Genomic DNA, 18959 nt, shown 5'->3' on the forward strand with positions numbered 1-18959 from the left:
ATTACAACAAGAACAATTTACAAAAATTACAAAAAAACAATAATTACAAAATAGGTGACAAGAATAGTGAATAAAACAATAACTTAAAATAAACGTTTTGGCAACATTTACAAAAATATATATTCAAAATGGTAGTAAAAGTACACAGTTACCAGAGAAGCAGAAGTTTTCGGACAGAGGTCCTTCATATATATATTAATATATATACGACTATACCACTAGATGGCAGTAAGTCCCAATTAACAACAACGTCTGAACACATTTGAGACGTCTTTCGTTTTTTTTCTGGAGCGAAAGTGATTTCGTGTTTTAGACACGCTCACAGAATCACACTGAATTTTCATTCACATTTTATTTTTTATTTTTACCTGTTTGCATTTGCTGGGAGGGACAGGTTTTGCTTTTACAGCGATTTAAGATAAACCGGACACGTTTCCGGAAGAACGTCATTATTGTGCGCCACACGACATTACAAACTGCGTAGCCTAGGGGAGGTAGCTTAGCTAGCAACATTTCAGAGGTTTCGCTCAAGTGTACAGCGTACACTTTATCTAAAGGGCTCCAGTCATGGCAATGCAAGCAGCGAAGCGTGCGAATGTAAGTACCATTTTATTTGTGAGTTTTTTGATTCCCCGACATGACCACTTTGTGACATTCTGCTAGCTAGCTAGCTCTTTTGTGGTAAGGCAACATTAGCCATCTTGTTAGCAAATATATCTTAGCTGCCTATAACGCCAGATGGCTAATAAGATAGAAAACTGAGATTTTCCAATTTGAGAAATATTATCTAATCTCATCGATGCCCATGTTTTGATTCACGAATCATATGCTGTCTCCAGATAGCTATCTTACGTTAGTTTGAATTGCTACAACCGACTTATTACAAGCAACGTAGTTAGAAGCCAATTCTTCAGTCTTCAGTTCACCCTTCATGTTGTGTTTACATACATTTAATTAAATACTGGGTTAACGTAGTACTTAATTGTTGTGTATATCTGTCTGGAATGTAAATCTGGTCTCACTTTGAAAGCAAAATATACCACATCACCTTGTTTTCTTTACTTTTGCTCCTGCAGATTCGCTTGCCTCCGGAGGTGAACAGGATATTGTACATACGTAACCTTCCGTACAAGATCACAGCAGAAGAAATGTATGATATCTTTGGGAAATATGGGCCTATTCGTCAAATCAGAGTGTAAGTTCTAATAAATGTTCTGAAATCAAGTAATGTACACATGCCTTTGATGACCAGATACTTTCTCTTAACAATATAGTCTTGAAAGATATCTCTTACCTATTATTGTTCACCATTTTTTTTGCTTTGTTCCACTTGTATGTCCATGTGTCACAAGTGCTGATGAATCAGATCACATCTTTCTGAAACACCTAGCCAGTTTGCTTGCTGAATTCATGATTGAATGACACTCCTGTTACTGTGGATGCATAAACCATGGAGCAAATTCATTCTTGGTTATTTGTTCTACTGCTCATGTTGACAAATCTTATAAACTATAGGTAATCAGACCTATCTCAAGCTAAGACCATTTTATTGGTCAGTTGATTGGGTTTTTCAATGGCTGATGCTGATATTTAGAGAGCAGAAAGAATGATGGCTGATTATAAAGGGCGCTATGTGGGGTGGATTCATAACAATTGTCAAAATGGCATTTAATGACTTGACAAATGCTGTAATGCCTACCATTATGTATTTTTTTTGCCTGCAGTGGGAACACACCAGAGACCAGAGGAACAGCCTATGTAGTGTATGAGGACATCTTTGATGCTAAGAATGCCTGTGATCACCTCTCTGGATTCAACGTGTGCAACAGATACTTGGTTGTTTTGTACTACAATGCAAACAGAGTACGTTTAAGATTACCCACAAAGTATTGCGCGGGTTTAATGCTTGGGGTACTGGGGTGTGTGTGCGCTGGGTCTATAGATTCTATAGATAGGGTGAAAGAAAAAAGCTTAATATTTTTTCCTCTCCTTTTCAGGCATTCCAGAAAATGGACACAAAGAAAAAGGAAGAGCAGCTGAAATTGCTGAAAGAGAAATATGGCATAAATACAGACCCCCCTAAGTAGTTTTCTTTAGCATGTTTTTGTAAACAATAAAAAGTACAATAAATGTAAACCCTTTATTTTGTACAGTTTACATATCATTGTTGACCATTGCGCTGGTGAATTTTGTTGCCTGCTGTTAGTCATGTTTAATAAAGACATACCATGTCTAGATAGTTACTGGGCATATTTAACCTATAAACTTTATTATTAAATGGTTGTTTTATAATAGTTTGTGTTGTGAAATGTTTTTCAACGGTGCATCATCTTCTGTTCATCTTAATTTTGCATCCTCTTATTTTTAGAAGTGTGCAACGTTTTAATACTTTCCTACAGTTCTACTCTCTAGGCCATAGCCTGAAAATTGTCTGGCAATAAAACTGGATCAAGTGAACTTTGTGCTATAAATGTAATTTGTATTTACATATTTATCTCTGCCTTTGGTGCAAACTAGAGTCTACAGTGGTGTTACACATAAGTGAAGTTTAAGATTTTGTGAACATTGCCAGTACTACCGCCTTCATAATAGATAAAAAGGCTAAACAATGACACCTAAACTGATTCAAGTTAATGACTCTTCAGAAGCAGAGAGAATAACTTACTAGAGTTGATGCTTTTGGACGGCTGGTAAATGTCGAGTTTCATTCTGCAAACTACAAGGCAGAATAAACAAAAACACTTGGAATCAGCGATATAACTCCCATAATGTAGGTAGTTAACGTTTTCACAAGACTCGGCTTTGTCTGACGTTTAAGTGTTAGGCGCTAAAGTTTTGACTACAGCCGCAGGTCTCGTTTCACCAAATAATTGTTGACATAATACTTAAGTGTCAGCTTCCCAGCGTTGTTTCTTTGCACATACGTTTAGTGATTTACAGATTATAACAGGATTGTATCACGCCGTTGTAGGGACTTTAGCTGGAGCCTTACTGAGTTATTTCATAAGATGAGGCGTGAAAAGCGTGATGTAGCTAAATTAATTTGAGAGTTAAGCTAGTATTTGTAGACTGGAGATTTAAGGTAAGTAAATACAGCTAAAGCGCTGTAATTTGCGTTCGCTAACACGTTACAATTGTATGTTTGTGTTAACTAGAAAACGTTGGTTCGCTAGCGTTAGCTACTTTAATCAAGCTCACATAGCTAGCAACCAACAAACACAAACGTGACAAATGTTAGTCTAACTAGCTGCAATGTTCTTGCGATGAATGCCTTCACAACTGGACGACGTGTCACCATCTGGGTATCGATTAAACTGAAGGTTACTAATTTTAACGTGTAGTCGAAAGGGTTAGTAGAAGTTAGCTACTTTTGCTAGCGGAAGCCATGTGCGGCAGTCTGCCCACGGTGTCATGACTAGCCAGCTAACCTTATTAGCCTGTTAACTGGAAGTAGCACACAGGTGTGTGATCGCATATTTTACCATTTTGTGTAGAAATATGCAAATACTGGTAAGCCTATCTGCATTCATTTCTTACCGTGAAACAAAAACTAGCTAGGCTATCAGTACAGGCAAGGTGACACTAGCAGGTTGCATTGTTTTGTACATCCAGGAAATGGCCTTTAAATCTAATTAATGTAATGAGGAACACCAAGGTGTGCATAAAATCTGCATGAACGTACGGCAATACTCTTAGATATCACTACTGCTTCTGAGTAAGAGATCACAGCTCTGAAGTAAAAAGTTTGGACCCCCCCCCTTCTTTTCAGATCTGAGAGATGTCATCACGGATCTCATGACAGGTTCGAGGACTGCAAAGAGCCGTGGATCTAAGTGAGTGCATGATGACTAACGCCTACTATTGCTAGCTATGTGTATACTAGTTGGTTTTATCTGTGATTATCTGCTCTGGGGATCTTGGTGTATATAGAATGCTTTTACTGAAAAATAATATGGACAAGGTAATTACAAGGAGCTTTTCTGGCTTATTGGCTTTGGCATGAGTGTAAAATGTAACTTATTTTGCTATTGAGGGTTCATTGGGTACAGGGAGACAGTTTTATTTGCATTATAAGAGATTATTTAATTAATTTATGTAATATTGTCTTAGGTGCCCAGAAATCATCTTCAAAAGTCAAAGTGAAATAAGGTAAATTCCCTCTTTAAGACAAACATTTACAAAGTATAATAAATTGCATTTACAAAGTGTGAGGTGGATAATCTGTAGGTTGTCTTTTTTCCCCCTCAAACAAAGGAGCACATGTTTCCATTTCTGGTGGCAAACAGCTTTTTTGTAATGTGGTGTCCCACTCTCTGGCCACTAAAATAGTGTGACGCCTATTGCATATTTATAGATTTGTTAAGGAAATTGTTTAGTCACTCTCTGCCCTTTGTAGTTGTGTTGCAATGCCTAGGACAGAAAGAAAGAACAATGAGAAACTCCAACTACAGTTGGAAAACTAGTTTTCACATGAGGAGTGCAGTCCAGGTTGTGTTGGTTTGTGTAGCTATTTCTTAGCTTTCAACACACTGATTGACTGGTATATAAGAAGGCTTGTAGAAAGAAATCAGAGCACCATGCATCTTCTTTTTTGAGTAATGGTTCTAGATGTATAGTATAGCTGTTGATAGCATGTGCTTTCTAGATGTTAGTTCAAGTTTACTTGCTTTGCAATTTGGTCATTTTAATAAAGTTTGCCCTCTATGTAATCTTTATATGGAGAACTTGAACCTGTATCTATTGACTTTTGTCCATATTTGTTGCTGGTAAAATAGACACTTGTCTGAAAACCTGACCAGGTTGGCAACAGTAAACACAGAGGCTTGGGATTAGTACAATTAACCAATTTCAGCGTCTTTTAAAGGTGATTCCTCATGCCTTTTTACTGTTTTTAAAAAGGTTTTTATGATAATTCTTGAAGTGAATACAACTTGCTAGATTATATGTAGGTAATCAAGATGGGCTCCAATTCAGACATCTGAGGTAAAATGCAATGCCACTTTTTTGAGACTTGGCTTATAATGTCACATTTCTTCAAACATTTAAAACGGAGCACAAGAATAGTGCAGATGTAATTTATAAAAGGGGAAGAATAATGTACCTTTTTAAAATGTTCAAAGGGCAGTGTGTCTTTCCCCCTCAGGGGTCACATTACCACTGTGTCATGACTTGTCGTTACTGTCTCTACATACAGGCCTGGACGTCTTGCGAGCATTGAAAATAACAAGAAAGCTATTGCCTTTGGTGATCGTAATCACCCAAGATCATAAAGTGAGGTGTTGATTGCATGAAATATGCGCTAGTTTCATCATGGTTATTCTATACAAGTATGTGGAGAGTCCTGTGCTGAAAATGTATGTTAGTGATGATGGATGTGATGCACAAAATGAGTATATAAAAGAGAGGGGAAAAAAGATGGCTGTATATTCAAGCAGGATAATTTTATGTAACTTTTACATGCAAGAGGCCTGTTAAATCACTTTTGTAAGTTATTAGTCATTTACTCAGAATGCATCCTAGCCAGTACAGTAGGTTAGAGTCCAAGATACCATTGAACTAGAATGATGTTGAAATACAGGGATCACTGCTGATGCATAGAAGTGCAAAACGCACACGCTCTATTCGGACAACAATCAGTGCAATAAAATAGTTTTTGTTAGTTAACAAAGGAGCTGTCAACATCTGCAATAAACAATATCCTACAATAAGTACCAGAGTTTGTTAGTACTGTTCAGTTAGCAGTAGGAGTGGGGTCAGTTGTCATTTAAATATTACACAAATAGTTGGGTCTTCAGTCTGCATTTGATGAACTGCATGAGACTCAGCAAGAGGAATTTCGTTCCACTATCTAGGAGCCAGGAAAGAAAATAGTCTCTATGTTTGTCTTTCATGAGATTTGAAGCATGGTATTTCAAGCCGATCTGCACTTAAGGTTGGAAGTACTCGAGGTACGGATCAGGCTTTGACCATTGACATAATGTATGGAGGGACTGGTCCATTTTTGGCTTTGTAGGCAAGCATCAAGGTTTTAAATCTGATGCGGGCAGCTACTGGAAACCAAGGAAGGGAGTGCAGCAGTGGAGTAGTGTGAATTTCGTTAGACCAGTCATGCTGCTGCATTCTGGACAAGTTGTAGGGGCTCTTGGAGGAAGACCAGCAAGTAGCGAGTTGCAGTAGACTAGCTTTGAGATTACAAGAGACTGGATGAGCACCTGGGCAGTGTCAAGTGATGGGCTATTATGAATGAAACAATGTCAGTCAAGCATGCCGAGATATGTCTGGAAACCTGCGTGTCAGAGTGGGAATGAGCGAATTAATTGGGTGTCATCGGCATAGCAATGGTAGGAGAAGCCATGAGCAATATTACATCACCAAGAGAATGAGTATGCAAAGTGAAGTGAAGTGAAGAGAAGAGGACCTAATACTGAGGACACAGGACACATGCGGACACAGGACACATGTGGAGTCTACGTGAATTGGATGTGGATCTCCTCTGTTAGTCTTATCTGGAAGGAAAGTTCTGAAACCATTTCCATGCAGGTCCAGTCACACCAAGGCTGGAGAGAACGGAAAGGATAATGCTGTGGTTTGTGTCAGACGCTGCCGAAAGGTCCAGAATAATCAAGATGGATGACAGCTTTGGCAGCATGAAGTTTCTCCATCACTGCTCTGAGGGCTGTTTTTATAGAATGTGCCAGTTTGTAGCTAGACTGATTGGGATCATGGAGCTGGTTCTGGGTGAAGAAAAGAGAGAATTGATGGAGCATAATGGACCTGATGTCAACCCTTCTACATTTTTATTACATGTCAGTTTTATAGAGAGCCATGCTGTATCCACTACCTAGAAGCAAATGTCTTGTGAAGCGAGCAACATTAGAGTTTTTGGCAGGATTTGTTTATGGCATCCTGCCAGTTTCTCAGCATAGAGCAGAAGATTTTGTTCCATAGCCAACTAGAGCCATCATGACCAATAAAAGCCGTGTGAAATATATGTCTGAGTATCTAATGATATATGTAGGTAATTTGTACATATCTGTATACTGTTTCCTTGATATTGGCTCACAGTTGTTAATGTTAACATCAGAAGAACCAGTCAACCTGTTTATTAAATCTAAGATTTAACTCCTAGATAAGGTATGCAATAACATGATGAACTAACTCTAGTATTTTAGTGTTTTACACAAAAAAAATAATTGATGCTGGTCTAAGGATAACTTGCTAAACAGACCCTACAGTGCCTAGCTGGAAAGCACAAACTCGAATAATCAGAAAATTTAACTAAAAGCATACCTATATAAGATCTGTAAATATGGGATTCGTCTTTGTGCTTGTTTCTACATAGCTGAAACTGGTACATCAATTAAACTGTTCATGATCGATTTACTCATTAAATGTTGAGTATTTTTCACCAGATATTTTTTTAAAGAGCTATTTTATTTGAGTGACATTCATTAACACCAATCAAGGTGTCGGAGAGAAGGGGGTATCAAATTACTTCACAAGTGTTTTCCAGGCACAAGCGGCGTGTTGGCAGCTGTTTCAATAAATGGAGACTGCTCAGATGAAAACAGACACCTCACTTGCCTCATTTGGTTTGTCACTTAGTCAGCTATTTCCATGTGCATAGCAAAACATTGCTTTACGTTCTAAGACAGAGAAAGTGTCATGCATGCGTGTGATGCTGTTTGGCGAAACTGTCATGGATATTATTTTTAATGAATGACTTGATCGCCAGTACTATTGGACATCATGCAAAAGAAGAGGCCAATTTTAGCTGAAGTTTGTGGAGTTGTTTGGGTGGAGTTGTTTGCGTGCAGTTATGAGCTGGAAACTGAGAGATCGTTCAGTGGCTTCTAGTATGGACTAGCTACAATGTTTGCATCACAAATCACTGGCTGTTTCTATTCACTGTTGGAAAAACTTGTAATCCTGCTACAAATTGTAAGTATAAATGAGAAAGCATACTATTTCTTTATGGTATTTTCCCCAGCATAACCTTTTAGCCTAATAGCATTGAAGCTAAGATTGTTTAACCTATAACAGTGAAGTTGTTGAACATTGTTGTGGTGTTTTAGCAAAAATAATCTTGCAAACTTGATGTATAGTGACTGATTTTGTTATATTTGTAGAGGTTTTTGGGCACTTTGGAGATGTCTAGGATACCCAGTGGAAAATGCTGTGTAGCTGCTAAATAATTTTATGTATGTGCTCAAAAGTGTTTACATTATTAGACAAGACCCTGTTGAATAAGGAAATATGGAGCATGACTGAAAATGAATCTCCAGCATCCAAATACACATTATAAACCCCCCAAATAAAAGGGGTTTTGTTTACATTTTCTTGTCTATTAGATGAGCTAAAATGGAACCTAAATAATCGGACAAAACATCATTCACATCCTTATTTTTCCAAGTGTCTACTTAAATTTGAATCCTGAATGATCATTGTGCTATGTGAAAATGTCAGATAACTAGTGGTGAACAAGTACAAATCGTTCAAAAATGATCTTAAAACTGGAGGTATGCACAGGGTTAAATTTGTGCTCATTTCTGTGCAGCTTTAATGAAAGTCAGTTTCTGCTGAATTGCATGTAAAGTCCTTTTACAAATGTAACTGAACATTTAAACATCAGTGCGAGTCAATCCAGACTCAGATCGTGTAAATGTTTTTTTTTTTCTGTGTTGGTTAATCCTTTCTCTTTTTTTTGTAGATACCCACACCTTTCATCACATAATCTTGTGAATGAATTGAAAACCTGAATCCTGAAAAACATCACAATGTGTTCAATTCCTGGCCTCCCATCACCTGGTTCAAATGTGTCTGTGCTCATTGCCAGAGTAAACCTGAATCCTCTCTGTGTTCTGGTAGAGTTTTGGGGTAACTTTGACCAAGAGAGACGACTTGCATATCAGCAAATGAAGAAAGAGATTCAGTACCCCAGAGTGGTATTTCATGAGCCTGAAGGGAATCCTGGTGACCTGTGCCTTGTGCGTGTCTACGAAACATGGTACCGAGCCCGAATAGTGTCGAGTAATGCTGGTGACTACAGTGTGTTTCTCATTGATGAAGGCAGAACACTTTGGGCCACAACCAGCACTTTGGCTTGGGGCCAAACTGACTTTTTCTACCTGCCTCCTGAGGTTGAATTTTGTGTTCTTGCCAATGTTCTACCACTGTCTCCTGAAAACAGGTGGTCAGCAATGGCCTTAGAATTCATGAAAACCTTCTGTGGGAAAACGGTGACAGCCTGTGTTCAAGATGTTGTAGTACCTCAGCGTACATTTCTACTTGATATTCCATGCTTGTCTAAGCAAATGTATGAGATGGGATTTGTAAAGAAATTGTCAAATGAAAGGTTCAAAGATTTTGTCACAAGGTCTTTGCACTGTTCTAGTGGATTTGTAGAACCTCGGAAGACTACATCAATGAGAAATGAACCAGTTGAGCTCATTGAGCAAACTGAGAAACAGCAAGGGTACATGTATCCAGAGCTGCAGATTGAAACTTTTGAGACTGTGGTTGTCACAGAGGTAACAAATCCCCTTCGTGTCTTTTGTCAGCTAAAGGTTTTCTCACAGGAGCTCAAGAAGTTAACAGATCAGTTAACGCAGCATTATGAAGGAAGAGTTGGAACTCATTTTGCAAGGGGGGAGAACCTAGGGTCTCCTTGTGCATCAAGAGGAAATGATGGTAAATGGTATCGCTCTGTCTTGCAGCAGGTCATGTCCTCTAACAACGTGGCAGAGGTATTGCATGTGGATTATGGAAAGAAACAATTTGTCCAAGTGGAGCATGTCAGGCCACTTCCTTCTGAATTTTTCAGAATGCCTGTTGTAACTTATGTGTGCTCTCTCCATGGAGTGATTGACCGAGGAATTGGCTGGTCAGCTCCACAGATTGATTACCTGAAGTGCTTACTGCTCAACAGAACTGTCCTTGCCAAATTTGAGTATCAAAGCCTTTCAGAAGGTGTACACTATGTCACTTTCTATGGGGATGAAAACACCAACATAAACAATTTGTTTGGCTTGAGAGAGAAATGCTCAGCAGACTCAAAGCACCACACAAATTATGCAGTTCAGAAAAGTACAGTGGAAAAACAGCAAATTTCAGTTACATGGGATACAGAAAGCACAGAGCCAACCAACTTGGGGGATTTGAAAGGGAAAAAACCTCTGTTTTTTACAGTAAGTATGTCACCTAACACTTCCCACGTGGCTGTTGTTCAACATGTTGACAGTCCCTCCAAGTTTTGGATTCAAACACAGGAGTATGCTAATGCATTTGACCACCTAATGGTGGCCCTTGGAGAACTGTACAGTGATCCAGCCAGTGCTGAGGGATTGATTAGAAAGCCAGTGGTTGGCCTGCTATGTGTGGCCAAATCTCAAGATGATGTGTTTTACAGGGCTGCCATTTCTAAAGTCATTAATACAAAAGTTGAGGTTTTCTTCCTTGACTATGGAAACACGGAACTAGTTGATTGTTTCAGCCTTCGTGAGTTGCCCCTTGGGTATCAGAAGCTACCAGCCTTGGCAGTAAAGTGCTCCCTTTATGGAATTCAACCAATTTGTGCACATTGGGATCAAAAGGCCACATTATACTTTTCCAAAGCTGTTCAAGAGAAAGTCCTTGATATACATATACTTGCAAAGTCAAAAGACACACATGTTGTTCAGGTAATTGACCCTTTGTCAGATGGAGAAAAAGATTTTTCCAAATTGCTCTGCAGTGCTGGTTTTGCAGACGGTGAATCTTTTGGAAAAACTCGGAGTAAACCCATTGTTAAACCTTACTCTAAAGTGATGCAGACTTCTGACGTTATCAAGACAAGTGTGTTTTCTCAGTCATCCAGGTCATCTGCAGGACCCAGATCTGCTTTCAAGGAGTACTTGTTTCCAGTTGGGAGCTCAGTTGAGGTCAATGTGTCGTACATTGAGAGTCCAAATGACTTTTGGTGTCAAAAAGCTAATGACACACACAGCCTGAAATTGCTAATGCAAGATCTCCAGGAATACTATGCAAACACTGAATTTCAGGCTTCTTTGGAAGCAAACACTGAATTTCAGCCCCCTTTGGAAGCAGCCTGTATTGTTCGTCATCCTGACAATGGGATGTGGTATCGAGCCCTGGTCATCCAAAAGCATCAAACTCCCCACGTGACTGTGCAATTTATTGATTATGGGCAGACAAAGAAGGTCGCCCTGCATGACCTTCGTCACATTAATCCAGCATTTCTGAAGCTAAAAGGACAAGCATTTCGATGCAGCTTATATAACCTGATCTATCCAGCCTCTTGTTTCACTTCAGACTGGAGTCCAGATGCCAAAGCGCAGTTTCGAGAGTTTGTGGACAATGCGGCATCCATGAGCATAGTCTTGAAATGCACTGTTTATGCTGTAATGTATAATGCTCAGAAAGTGGTGTTCAATGTGGTTGATCTAGAGACTCCATTCCAAAGTGTCTGCAGTCTTCTTATACAGAGAGGTTTGGCTGACCGTGCACCATCTGAAGAGAGACCCCTTCAGGCTTTCTGCTTGGACTCATACTATTTCTCCACACATGGCATCAAAACTGGGTCTGAGGAAGTTGTGAGTATCACCAGTGTGACAAATGTCAGTCACTTCTTTTGCCATCTAGGAAGAAATTCTGTGCAAGTTGAAGAACTTGCAAATAAAGTGAATAACTTATGTTGCCAGCTTGCGAACATTGAGTGTCCAAAAACCTTTGGAAAACTTTGCTTTGCAAAATATACAGATGGACTGTGGTATAGAGGACAGATTCAATCTACAAAGTCTTCTGTTATTGTCCACTTTGTGGATTATGGTGATACACAGGAAGTTGAGAAATCAGACCTCCTGCCAATTCCATTTGAAGCTAGTGAAATTATGTCAGTTCCTATACAAGCAATTGAGTGTGGGCTATCTGGCATGCCTGAAAATGTGTCAAGTGAAGTCAGTGACTGGTTTGAGAGTTTTGTGACTGATCGCTCTCTCAAAGCATTGGTAGTAGCCAAAGAACCAGACAGTAGACTAATTGTCGAGCTCTATGATGGAAAAATTCAGGTGAATGCACTGATCAAGGAGAAATTTCATATTGAAGTTGAGAGAAGAGAATTGACCAAAAAAGGATCTCTTGCCAAGGATATGAATGCACAAAGTGTGCCTCATGGTGGGATTAAAAGCTCCAGTGGTGAAAAGGCACCTGCAAGGCAAAACACTGAAACTCATGAAGGAAATGTTCAAAGATTTAAAAGGGAGAAAGAATGGCACTGGAGAACTCCTCAAAATGACAGACCAGTAGAGACCCCAAAGAAATCCCATGATGGAGACATGATGGGAAACATGGAACAAATAAAGTCAAAATATTATGATTCTCACAAAGAATCCTGTAGTAAATCTACCAGCCAAAGTGGCCTCCAACAAGCAAAGCTTCCTTTAAAAGTTGTGAAAGCAGGACTGAAAGCTGAAGTGTTCATCTCGTATTACAATAGTCCTTTGAGCTTCTTTGTCCAGTTGGTTTCAGATGAAACTGAAATTTATTCTCTGCTGGAAAAGTTGAACAATGACCAATCAAAGTTTGCACCTGTTATTCCTAGTGACATTCATGAAGATGACTTGGTTAGTGCAGTATTCCCTGATGACAATTGTTGGTATCGTGCAGTTATAAGAAAAGCACCCATTAATGATATTGTTGATGTAGAATTCATTGACTTTGGAAACACTGCAGAAGTTTCAGTCTCAAAAATAGGTAGTCTGGATGGATCACTCTTTTTACATTCAAGATATAGCATTCACTGCTCCCTGACTGGAGTGTCGATTGTTGACAATGAAATGGCTTCTAGGTTCAAAAGTGAAATAGAAGAAAATACAGATGGGTTTGAATGTGAATTTATCAAACTGTCAGGTGCTGTGTGGGAGGTCAAACTAAAGGCCCAAGGTATGTTACTGGGATCCTCATTCTCCACAAACACAGCACTCACAGGTGCATCTGTAAGTGCAGCTAAGAGACCAGTCACTGAACATGGGCTATCTACCATCAACAAATTTCAGAGTCCTGACATTCCAAATGGACAAACAATTGCTGTATATGCCTCTTTCATTAGTGGACCGCATCACTTCTGGTGTCAGTATGCAGAAACAGAAAACCTGCAAGAGATTTCTGATATAATCCAAAAGGCTGGAAATGCTTTTGAAAGTACAGCTTTGAGCAAAGAGTTCCTATCAGTTGGAAGTGGCTGCATTGCCCTTTTCGCTGAGGATGAATTGTGGTATCGTGGAAAGGTGACTTCTAGAGAACAAGACATTCTATCCATTCTGTTTGTTGACTACGGCAATGAATCAAAGGTTAAAATAAGTGAGGTCAAACCATTGCCATCTGAGGTTTCTAATTTTCCTCCTCAGGCATTTGGTTGTCAGCTTGATGGTTTTGATGTTTCAGAGGGCTTTTGGAATGATGGGGCAAATGATATGTTTTTCGAGCTAATCAGTGACCGCCTCTTGAAAGTCACTATTTTGAAATTTGGCAGTTCCCATGATGTAAAAATTCCACATTTTGTTAAGCTGGTGTGTGATAAACTTGTCATCAATGATGCAATGAAAAATTCTTGGACTTGGTATAGCAAGAAGACATTACTTGAACAGGCAGCTGCACCATCTGAGGCATCCCTTGATATTTCAGTGGTGAGTGAAATTGAATCCTGTGAACCTGAATCTGTTAGACCCAAGGTGTTCCTTCAGACAGATCCAGAGTGTCTGTCCAGTGACATGTTCATTTTGACACCTGAAATACAGCTTCCGGAGGTGGACTGCACAGTGGCTGGGCATGAGAAACAAGCTGTAATGCTGGATGAAGGTAATATTGAGATTAGAGTGGTATCTTCTCAAGATGATGAATTAAAAAACATAAAAGAGTTGATGGTAGATAAGTCAGAGGTGAAAGCCAATGAAAATGATGATAAAACAGAGGCAAAAGATTCAAATTTGGATGTTAGTTCAGACACTTCTGCCAGTCAACCAGAAGATGTAGATGCAGCAGGAAAATGTTTATTGGCGTGCACAGAAGAATTCACTGGTTCTGATTATCAGCAAGCAGATCTATCACAGAACCCTGAAAGTATAGAGTTCAGCAGACCTTTGGAAAGTGATATGCTCAACTATGTTGAAAAGAATGCAGTGGATACTTCACCACAAAAGGAACAGCTCTGTGGGGAATTTGATAAGAACGCATACAAATGTACACACATGTATTCACCTATTTCAGAATTTGAAAAGGACATTCATGAAACCATTAAATCAGGTATGTCATAAATGCAAAGGGAATTGTGATTATATAAATTAGATATGCCTAACTTTTATTAATGTACATGTTAAAAATGCTCTTTTCCTGAGATTTGGGACACCTAAGGAGGGCTGCGCAGGGGAATCCTGTTGGATCAGAATGTGTGATCTGGTCCCATGCACACAAGAATTGGTGTCATGCACAAATTTTAAAGATTTCTGAAGATTCTACCTTAGTAAGCACATCATTTTGTTTCATTCATGCAAGTGACAATCTTGCACAATGGTTGATCTTTAAATGTAACTCTTCTGTGCTCATAGGTGCTGCTTTTGGACCATGATTCTGAGGTGCTGGTAGATCCAATTAATATCTTTGAAACTGTATCAGAGAAACCAGTGGAGGTGTGAACCATCACTTTTTTCTGTATTTAAAGTCAAAGGGCAGAGTACGTCAGCACCAGTATTGTGCCATGATTGCACATCATTTAACTCTAATCTTAGTATATCAACATTTAATCTAAGCATAAACGGCCAGTGTATTTAAGCACCCAAAGTTACAGTACCATGAACAGTCTGACATTATTTAGTACTCCAACTATTAAATATGACTTACTTCTATTCATCTTGTTGCTTTACACGATTAAGTGGTGAGGTAAAGTGATAAAAGCAGATGTGACTAATGATGGGGGGGGGGGTTGCAGGCCAGGCACTAAAACCTTTTACCACACCCAATACTAAATTGTGTTTACTAACTTTTGATTCTTACTAAGTCTGGGCAATAGTCATTTATTAATTATTTTTAAAATGTACTAGTAACTATAATTCACATTTGAAAACACAAAATCTGTCATTTAGAGTTTGAATAGAAGACATTTGTTTCCTGTAGTGCCTGACTCATTCAATCAAGACTCTTCTAATGCTTGGGTGTTCCCATTTTCCCAAACTATACAAGATGGTGTGCGGTTATAATCATTTGACTGCATTCGGTAATAGAGCAGCATAATTAGCAATATTACTGAATTTAGGATTGAACTGCAGGCACAGTGAGTAACACTTGAATGTGGGGTGGGGTGAGGGTGTGATGGGTGGGTGAATGTTCAAGTTTATTAATTTGCTGTGATTGTAGCTGCAGGTCCCATGTGGTGCTGATTCAGAAAAATCAGAAGGTATGTTCTCCATTGAATAAACGAAATTGTGCTGGTAATGGTTTTAATGCAGTGCCACCATGAAAAGGTATTTAAAGTATGATTGTTGTTGCTGCTGTTAAAAGTTTTACACTTAAAAACCCTTTTCAAATAGATAATGGTGAAGAGTCGTCATTAGATGTGGACATTTTCATTGAACAGGTATACTATTAAGTAATATAGTATTTTCTTGTTGCTACTAATACTGTCTCTGACGGTGCTCTAGCTTGATGGCATCCTTGTATTCTGGCCTAATTAATACTAGCATGGCAACACGTTCCAAGAACACACCAAAGCATTCTGCTAGATGCTAAATACTTTAAATGTGATGCAAATGAAGGTCAGCAAAAGCAGTCCAACTCAACATCACTGGAAGGATTACCAGAATTTTTCTGCACTGCCTCAGCATGTTCTTCTTTCTACTGCAGCCTCAAGATGAAAAGAACCCCTGTTCAGGTGACTTGGAGTCAGAGTCTGAGGGTAAGTTATCTTGAGTGATTATCCTGCTTCAGGTATGTGACTAGTGTAGCAGGCATGAGTTTCCTGGGGAATTATTGGTGTAATAGTAAAGTAATGATGACTGTGATAGTCCATTCTGTCTTATTCAACAGAACCTTTGAATGAAGACATGAACAGAGGCTCAGATTCAGGGACACATGTTCAAATGGCAAGCCTAATATCCTCCTTGGCCTCAAAAAGGACAGACATTTTCTGAAATCCCAATTCCCACAGTGTTTTAATGACTATTTCTTCCTCAGTGTGAAATGTTTGATGTGGTTACTTCAGTGGAGCAAAGGGGTGAGTAAAGCACTTACACAAGTACTGAAAAGTTATCAATGAATAACATTTTGTTAATTTACGTTAAAACAGTGTGATTGTGTTTTTACATGAATCAATTGGGCCTTGCAGTGCACAGTGAGATTTGTAAATCAAACTGCAGAGTTTAACATTTTTACAACTTTTAAAAATATTTCTGTGGTGGTTCATGCGAAGGTACTGTTACATTTTGGAAAGATGTTGACTGGCTTCCTTTCATCTTCCTGAGCAGAACCAGTCTTGGGTGTGGACCCAGTAGATCCCATCTTGGAGGTGGACCAAGGATTGGATCCTGTCTTGGAGCTGGACCTTGGCATGGAGCCAGAAGTTGATCAAGGGCAGAGTTTCAGTATTGCTTTGAATGACCAGGTAAATTAAAAATTTCCTAGTGTACGTTTTGGGGAATTGCATAAATTTACTGTTCTTAGGCAAATTGTTGAGTATATATTTCATTAGGTCATTATTGAGGATGCTGAGGAGAGGAGTCCACCACCAGAGAAACAGAGAGGTCTATTTTGCATGTTTTAATATATATTAATATAGAATGTATATTTTTAATCTTACTTGAAAAGGTCTGAACCTTGGCACTGATTCCATTGCAAAATGTCATATGATAACATTAGATCATAGCACTAAGACAAGTGAGAGGACACACGAGCCATTAGATTTTCTTGCTGCAACACCTCTAGAAAAGGTATGCTTTTGTTCACATTCCACCCCCAATAAAGACAGGTTCTATGAGGATACACTTAGCCAAAGCTAAAGCCTTAACTTGGATGTGTTTTATAGGTCAACGATGTGGAACCTGAGGTTGATCCTGGTCTGGATGTCTTGACTGAAGAATTTAACAGTAAGTAATTTAGATTAATCACAAGATCTGCTCGATCTTATAAATGATGTGCAATGACAACGAAATCTGAAGTAGATTAGATCAGAGTACAGTGAAATTGAGTAGCATTCCTGATGGCAAATAACTGAGTAAAAATGTATGTATATACATAAATGGAGCAATTTAGCAATGTATAATAGATCTTGTAGAATCTGTTCCAAAATATAACCAAGTACTGTTGTGCAGATAGTCACACAGGTGCCAGCTGTCAGTCAGTATTTGGCAGTGTTCAGTTCTTGTATGGCCCTGGGGCAGAAGCGGTTCTTAAGTCTTTGTCCAAGATGTGATGAACTTTAAAGTGTCTGCCCGAGGGCAGCAGCTCACAGATGACGTCCGGGGTGGGTCTTTCAGCATGTTGTACAAACTGTAAAATGTACATCCTATCAATTTGATTATTGTGTCATTCTTTACAGAAGATTTGATTGATTTTAAACTGGAGCCACATACTGCATCTGATATGGTATTTTACTTCTGTTCCTGCTTTTGGACTATTTTTGTGTACTAGTAATGCATACTTGGAATAGTTGCATGCTATGTTCTTTATTGGTGATCTGAACCTTAGATTCAAGGAGATACTGGAAAGAGTGACCACCTTCCTATTGTGACAGAAGCTTCTAGTGAGTGATCACATATTTTACAGTGAATGACCAAATGAATAGAAAATGTTAGGTTGTAACATGAAGTAGTGGTAATATGTGATTCTGGCTAATGAATATGTTGCTACTTGTTGTGCATATACCAATATATGATCTGCAGGCTCACCTGCAAAGCTATACATGTTGGACCAACCTGACTCAAGTGAGCTAGTATCCTTACTAACTCCTCTCACCCTGAAAGTTGAGGACCAGTCTGATGATGACGACGTGATCTTTGTGGAAACATGGATGGTGTCCTTGGCAGATGCAAGTGAAACGGATGGTGAGAAGTAGCTACAGCATGGTGATCATCAACCTTTTATGCTAAAACGGATCCCAGGAATTCAGTTGCACGTTGAGGTGTGCTTTTCTTTTTAGTTCTTCAGCATTTTCAGCGACTTGTTGGAACTTGTTTTTGAACTTTGAAAAAGCTTATGCTTGAAATAGTGGATGGCACTTTAGAGACCAGTGAGAGTAATATATTGATATTCAGTATCCTCTCGCGCTCTAATGAACATTTGTCATTTCAGTATTATTCCTGAAAACTAGACAATGAACATTTTCTTGCCCTCATTTTTCTTTCATTATATTTTCATTTGTCCTTGTTTATTGTTCTGAGTATTTTTATGTATTTACCAAATCAACCTTAATTTACACTGGATGTTTTCATTGTTTCACATAGGTCAAAAAATTTGAATGGGCCACTTAGTATTACATGTTAAGCAGGGAAAAACAAGGAAGAGGTTGCTTGTAAGAAAATAAACAGACCTTTTCTTAATTTTTGTAGCTTTTTGAACCATCATTTTGTTTTCCTTTTCCCTCCGATGGAGCTCGCACAGTCCTTACAGATCTATTCGTTTTCCACAGTCTGCTGAAGTTCTGGGGGAAAATTCTGTAACCTAACCCCCTTTTTTCCCCCCCTTGCGGCCCCATCCAAATACCTTTTTAATTTTGGATAAAATCAGATTTTCCAAGATCCCACTATAATTTAGTCCAAACTTCTCAAAGTGTTTATATAAATATGCAAAACCCTACATATAAATAAAGTGACAAGAATCTCACTGTCTGATGCTATAATGATCAAAATGAACAAATACTGGTCAGTGCTTCACTATTGTCTAGTGAACTTCAGTCACAACTCGCATGAAAAAGTAGC

General features: G+C 38.8%; 2 protein-coding genes across 2 annotated transcripts; both read left to right on the forward strand.

The window, feature by feature from the left end:
* Positions 1–438: 438 nt before the first annotated feature.
* Positions 439–2457, forward strand: sf3b6 (splicing factor 3b, subunit 6). The gene is made up of 4 exons (XM_027015944.3): positions 439–597; positions 1077–1195; positions 1725–1863; positions 1998–2457. Exons 1-4 carry the CDS (start codon positions 568–570, stop codon positions 2085–2087), a joined length of 378 nt encoding a protein of 125 aa, XP_026871745.1. The 5' UTR covers positions 439–567; the 3' UTR covers positions 2088–2457.
* Positions 2458–8777: 6320 nt separating this feature from the next.
* On the forward strand, positions 8778–18632 carry tdrd6a (tudor domain containing 6a). The gene is made up of 9 exons (XM_081717612.1): positions 8778–14298; positions 14391–14515; positions 14601–14681; positions 15892–15943; positions 16075–16130; positions 16222–16261; positions 16512–16648; positions 17069–17129; positions 17925–18632. The coding sequence occupies exons 1-9, from the start codon at positions 8778–8780 to the stop codon at positions 18095–18097; spliced, it is 6246 nt and encodes a 2081-aa protein (XP_081573738.1). The 3' UTR covers positions 18098–18632.
* The last annotated feature ends 327 nt before the right edge of the window (positions 18633–18959 follow it).

The sequence above is a fragment of the Electrophorus electricus genome, chromosome 7 (assembly GCF_041902795.1).
Source record: "Electrophorus electricus isolate QZ-2024a chromosome 7, ASM4190279v1, whole genome shotgun sequence".
In the NCBI taxonomy this organism is placed as follows: Eukaryota; Metazoa; Chordata; class Actinopteri; order Gymnotiformes; family Gymnotidae; genus Electrophorus; species Electrophorus electricus.

What these genes read in the sequence shown, in the direction of transcription:
- sf3b6 (XM_027015944.3), top strand. Translation starts at nt 568, where the DNA reads ATGGCAATGCAAGCAGCGAAGCGTGCGAAT. An exon ending in AAGCAGCGAAGCGTGCGAAT is followed by an intron (nt 598 to 1,076) that starts GTAAGTACCATT and finishes TTGCTCCTGCAG; the next exon opens with ATTCGCTTGCCTCCGGAGGT. An exon ending in CCTATTCGTCAAATCAGAGT is followed by an intron (nt 1,196 to 1,724) that starts GTAAGTTCTAAT and finishes TTTTGCCTGCAG; the next exon opens with TGGGAACACACCAGAGACCA.
- tdrd6a (XM_081717612.1), top strand. Translation starts at nt 8,778, where the DNA reads ATGTGTTCAATTCCTGGCCTCCCATCACCTGGTTCAAATGTGTCTGTG. An exon ending in TTTCTGAAGATTCTACCTTA is followed by an intron (nt 14,516 to 14,600) that starts GTAAGCACATCA and finishes CTGTGCTCATAG; the next exon opens with GTGCTGCTTTTGGACCATGA. An exon ending in TACTTCAGTGGAGCAAAGGG is followed by an intron (nt 16,262 to 16,511) that starts GTGAGTAAAGCA and finishes CTTCCTGAGCAG; the next exon opens with AACCAGTCTTGGGTGTGGAC.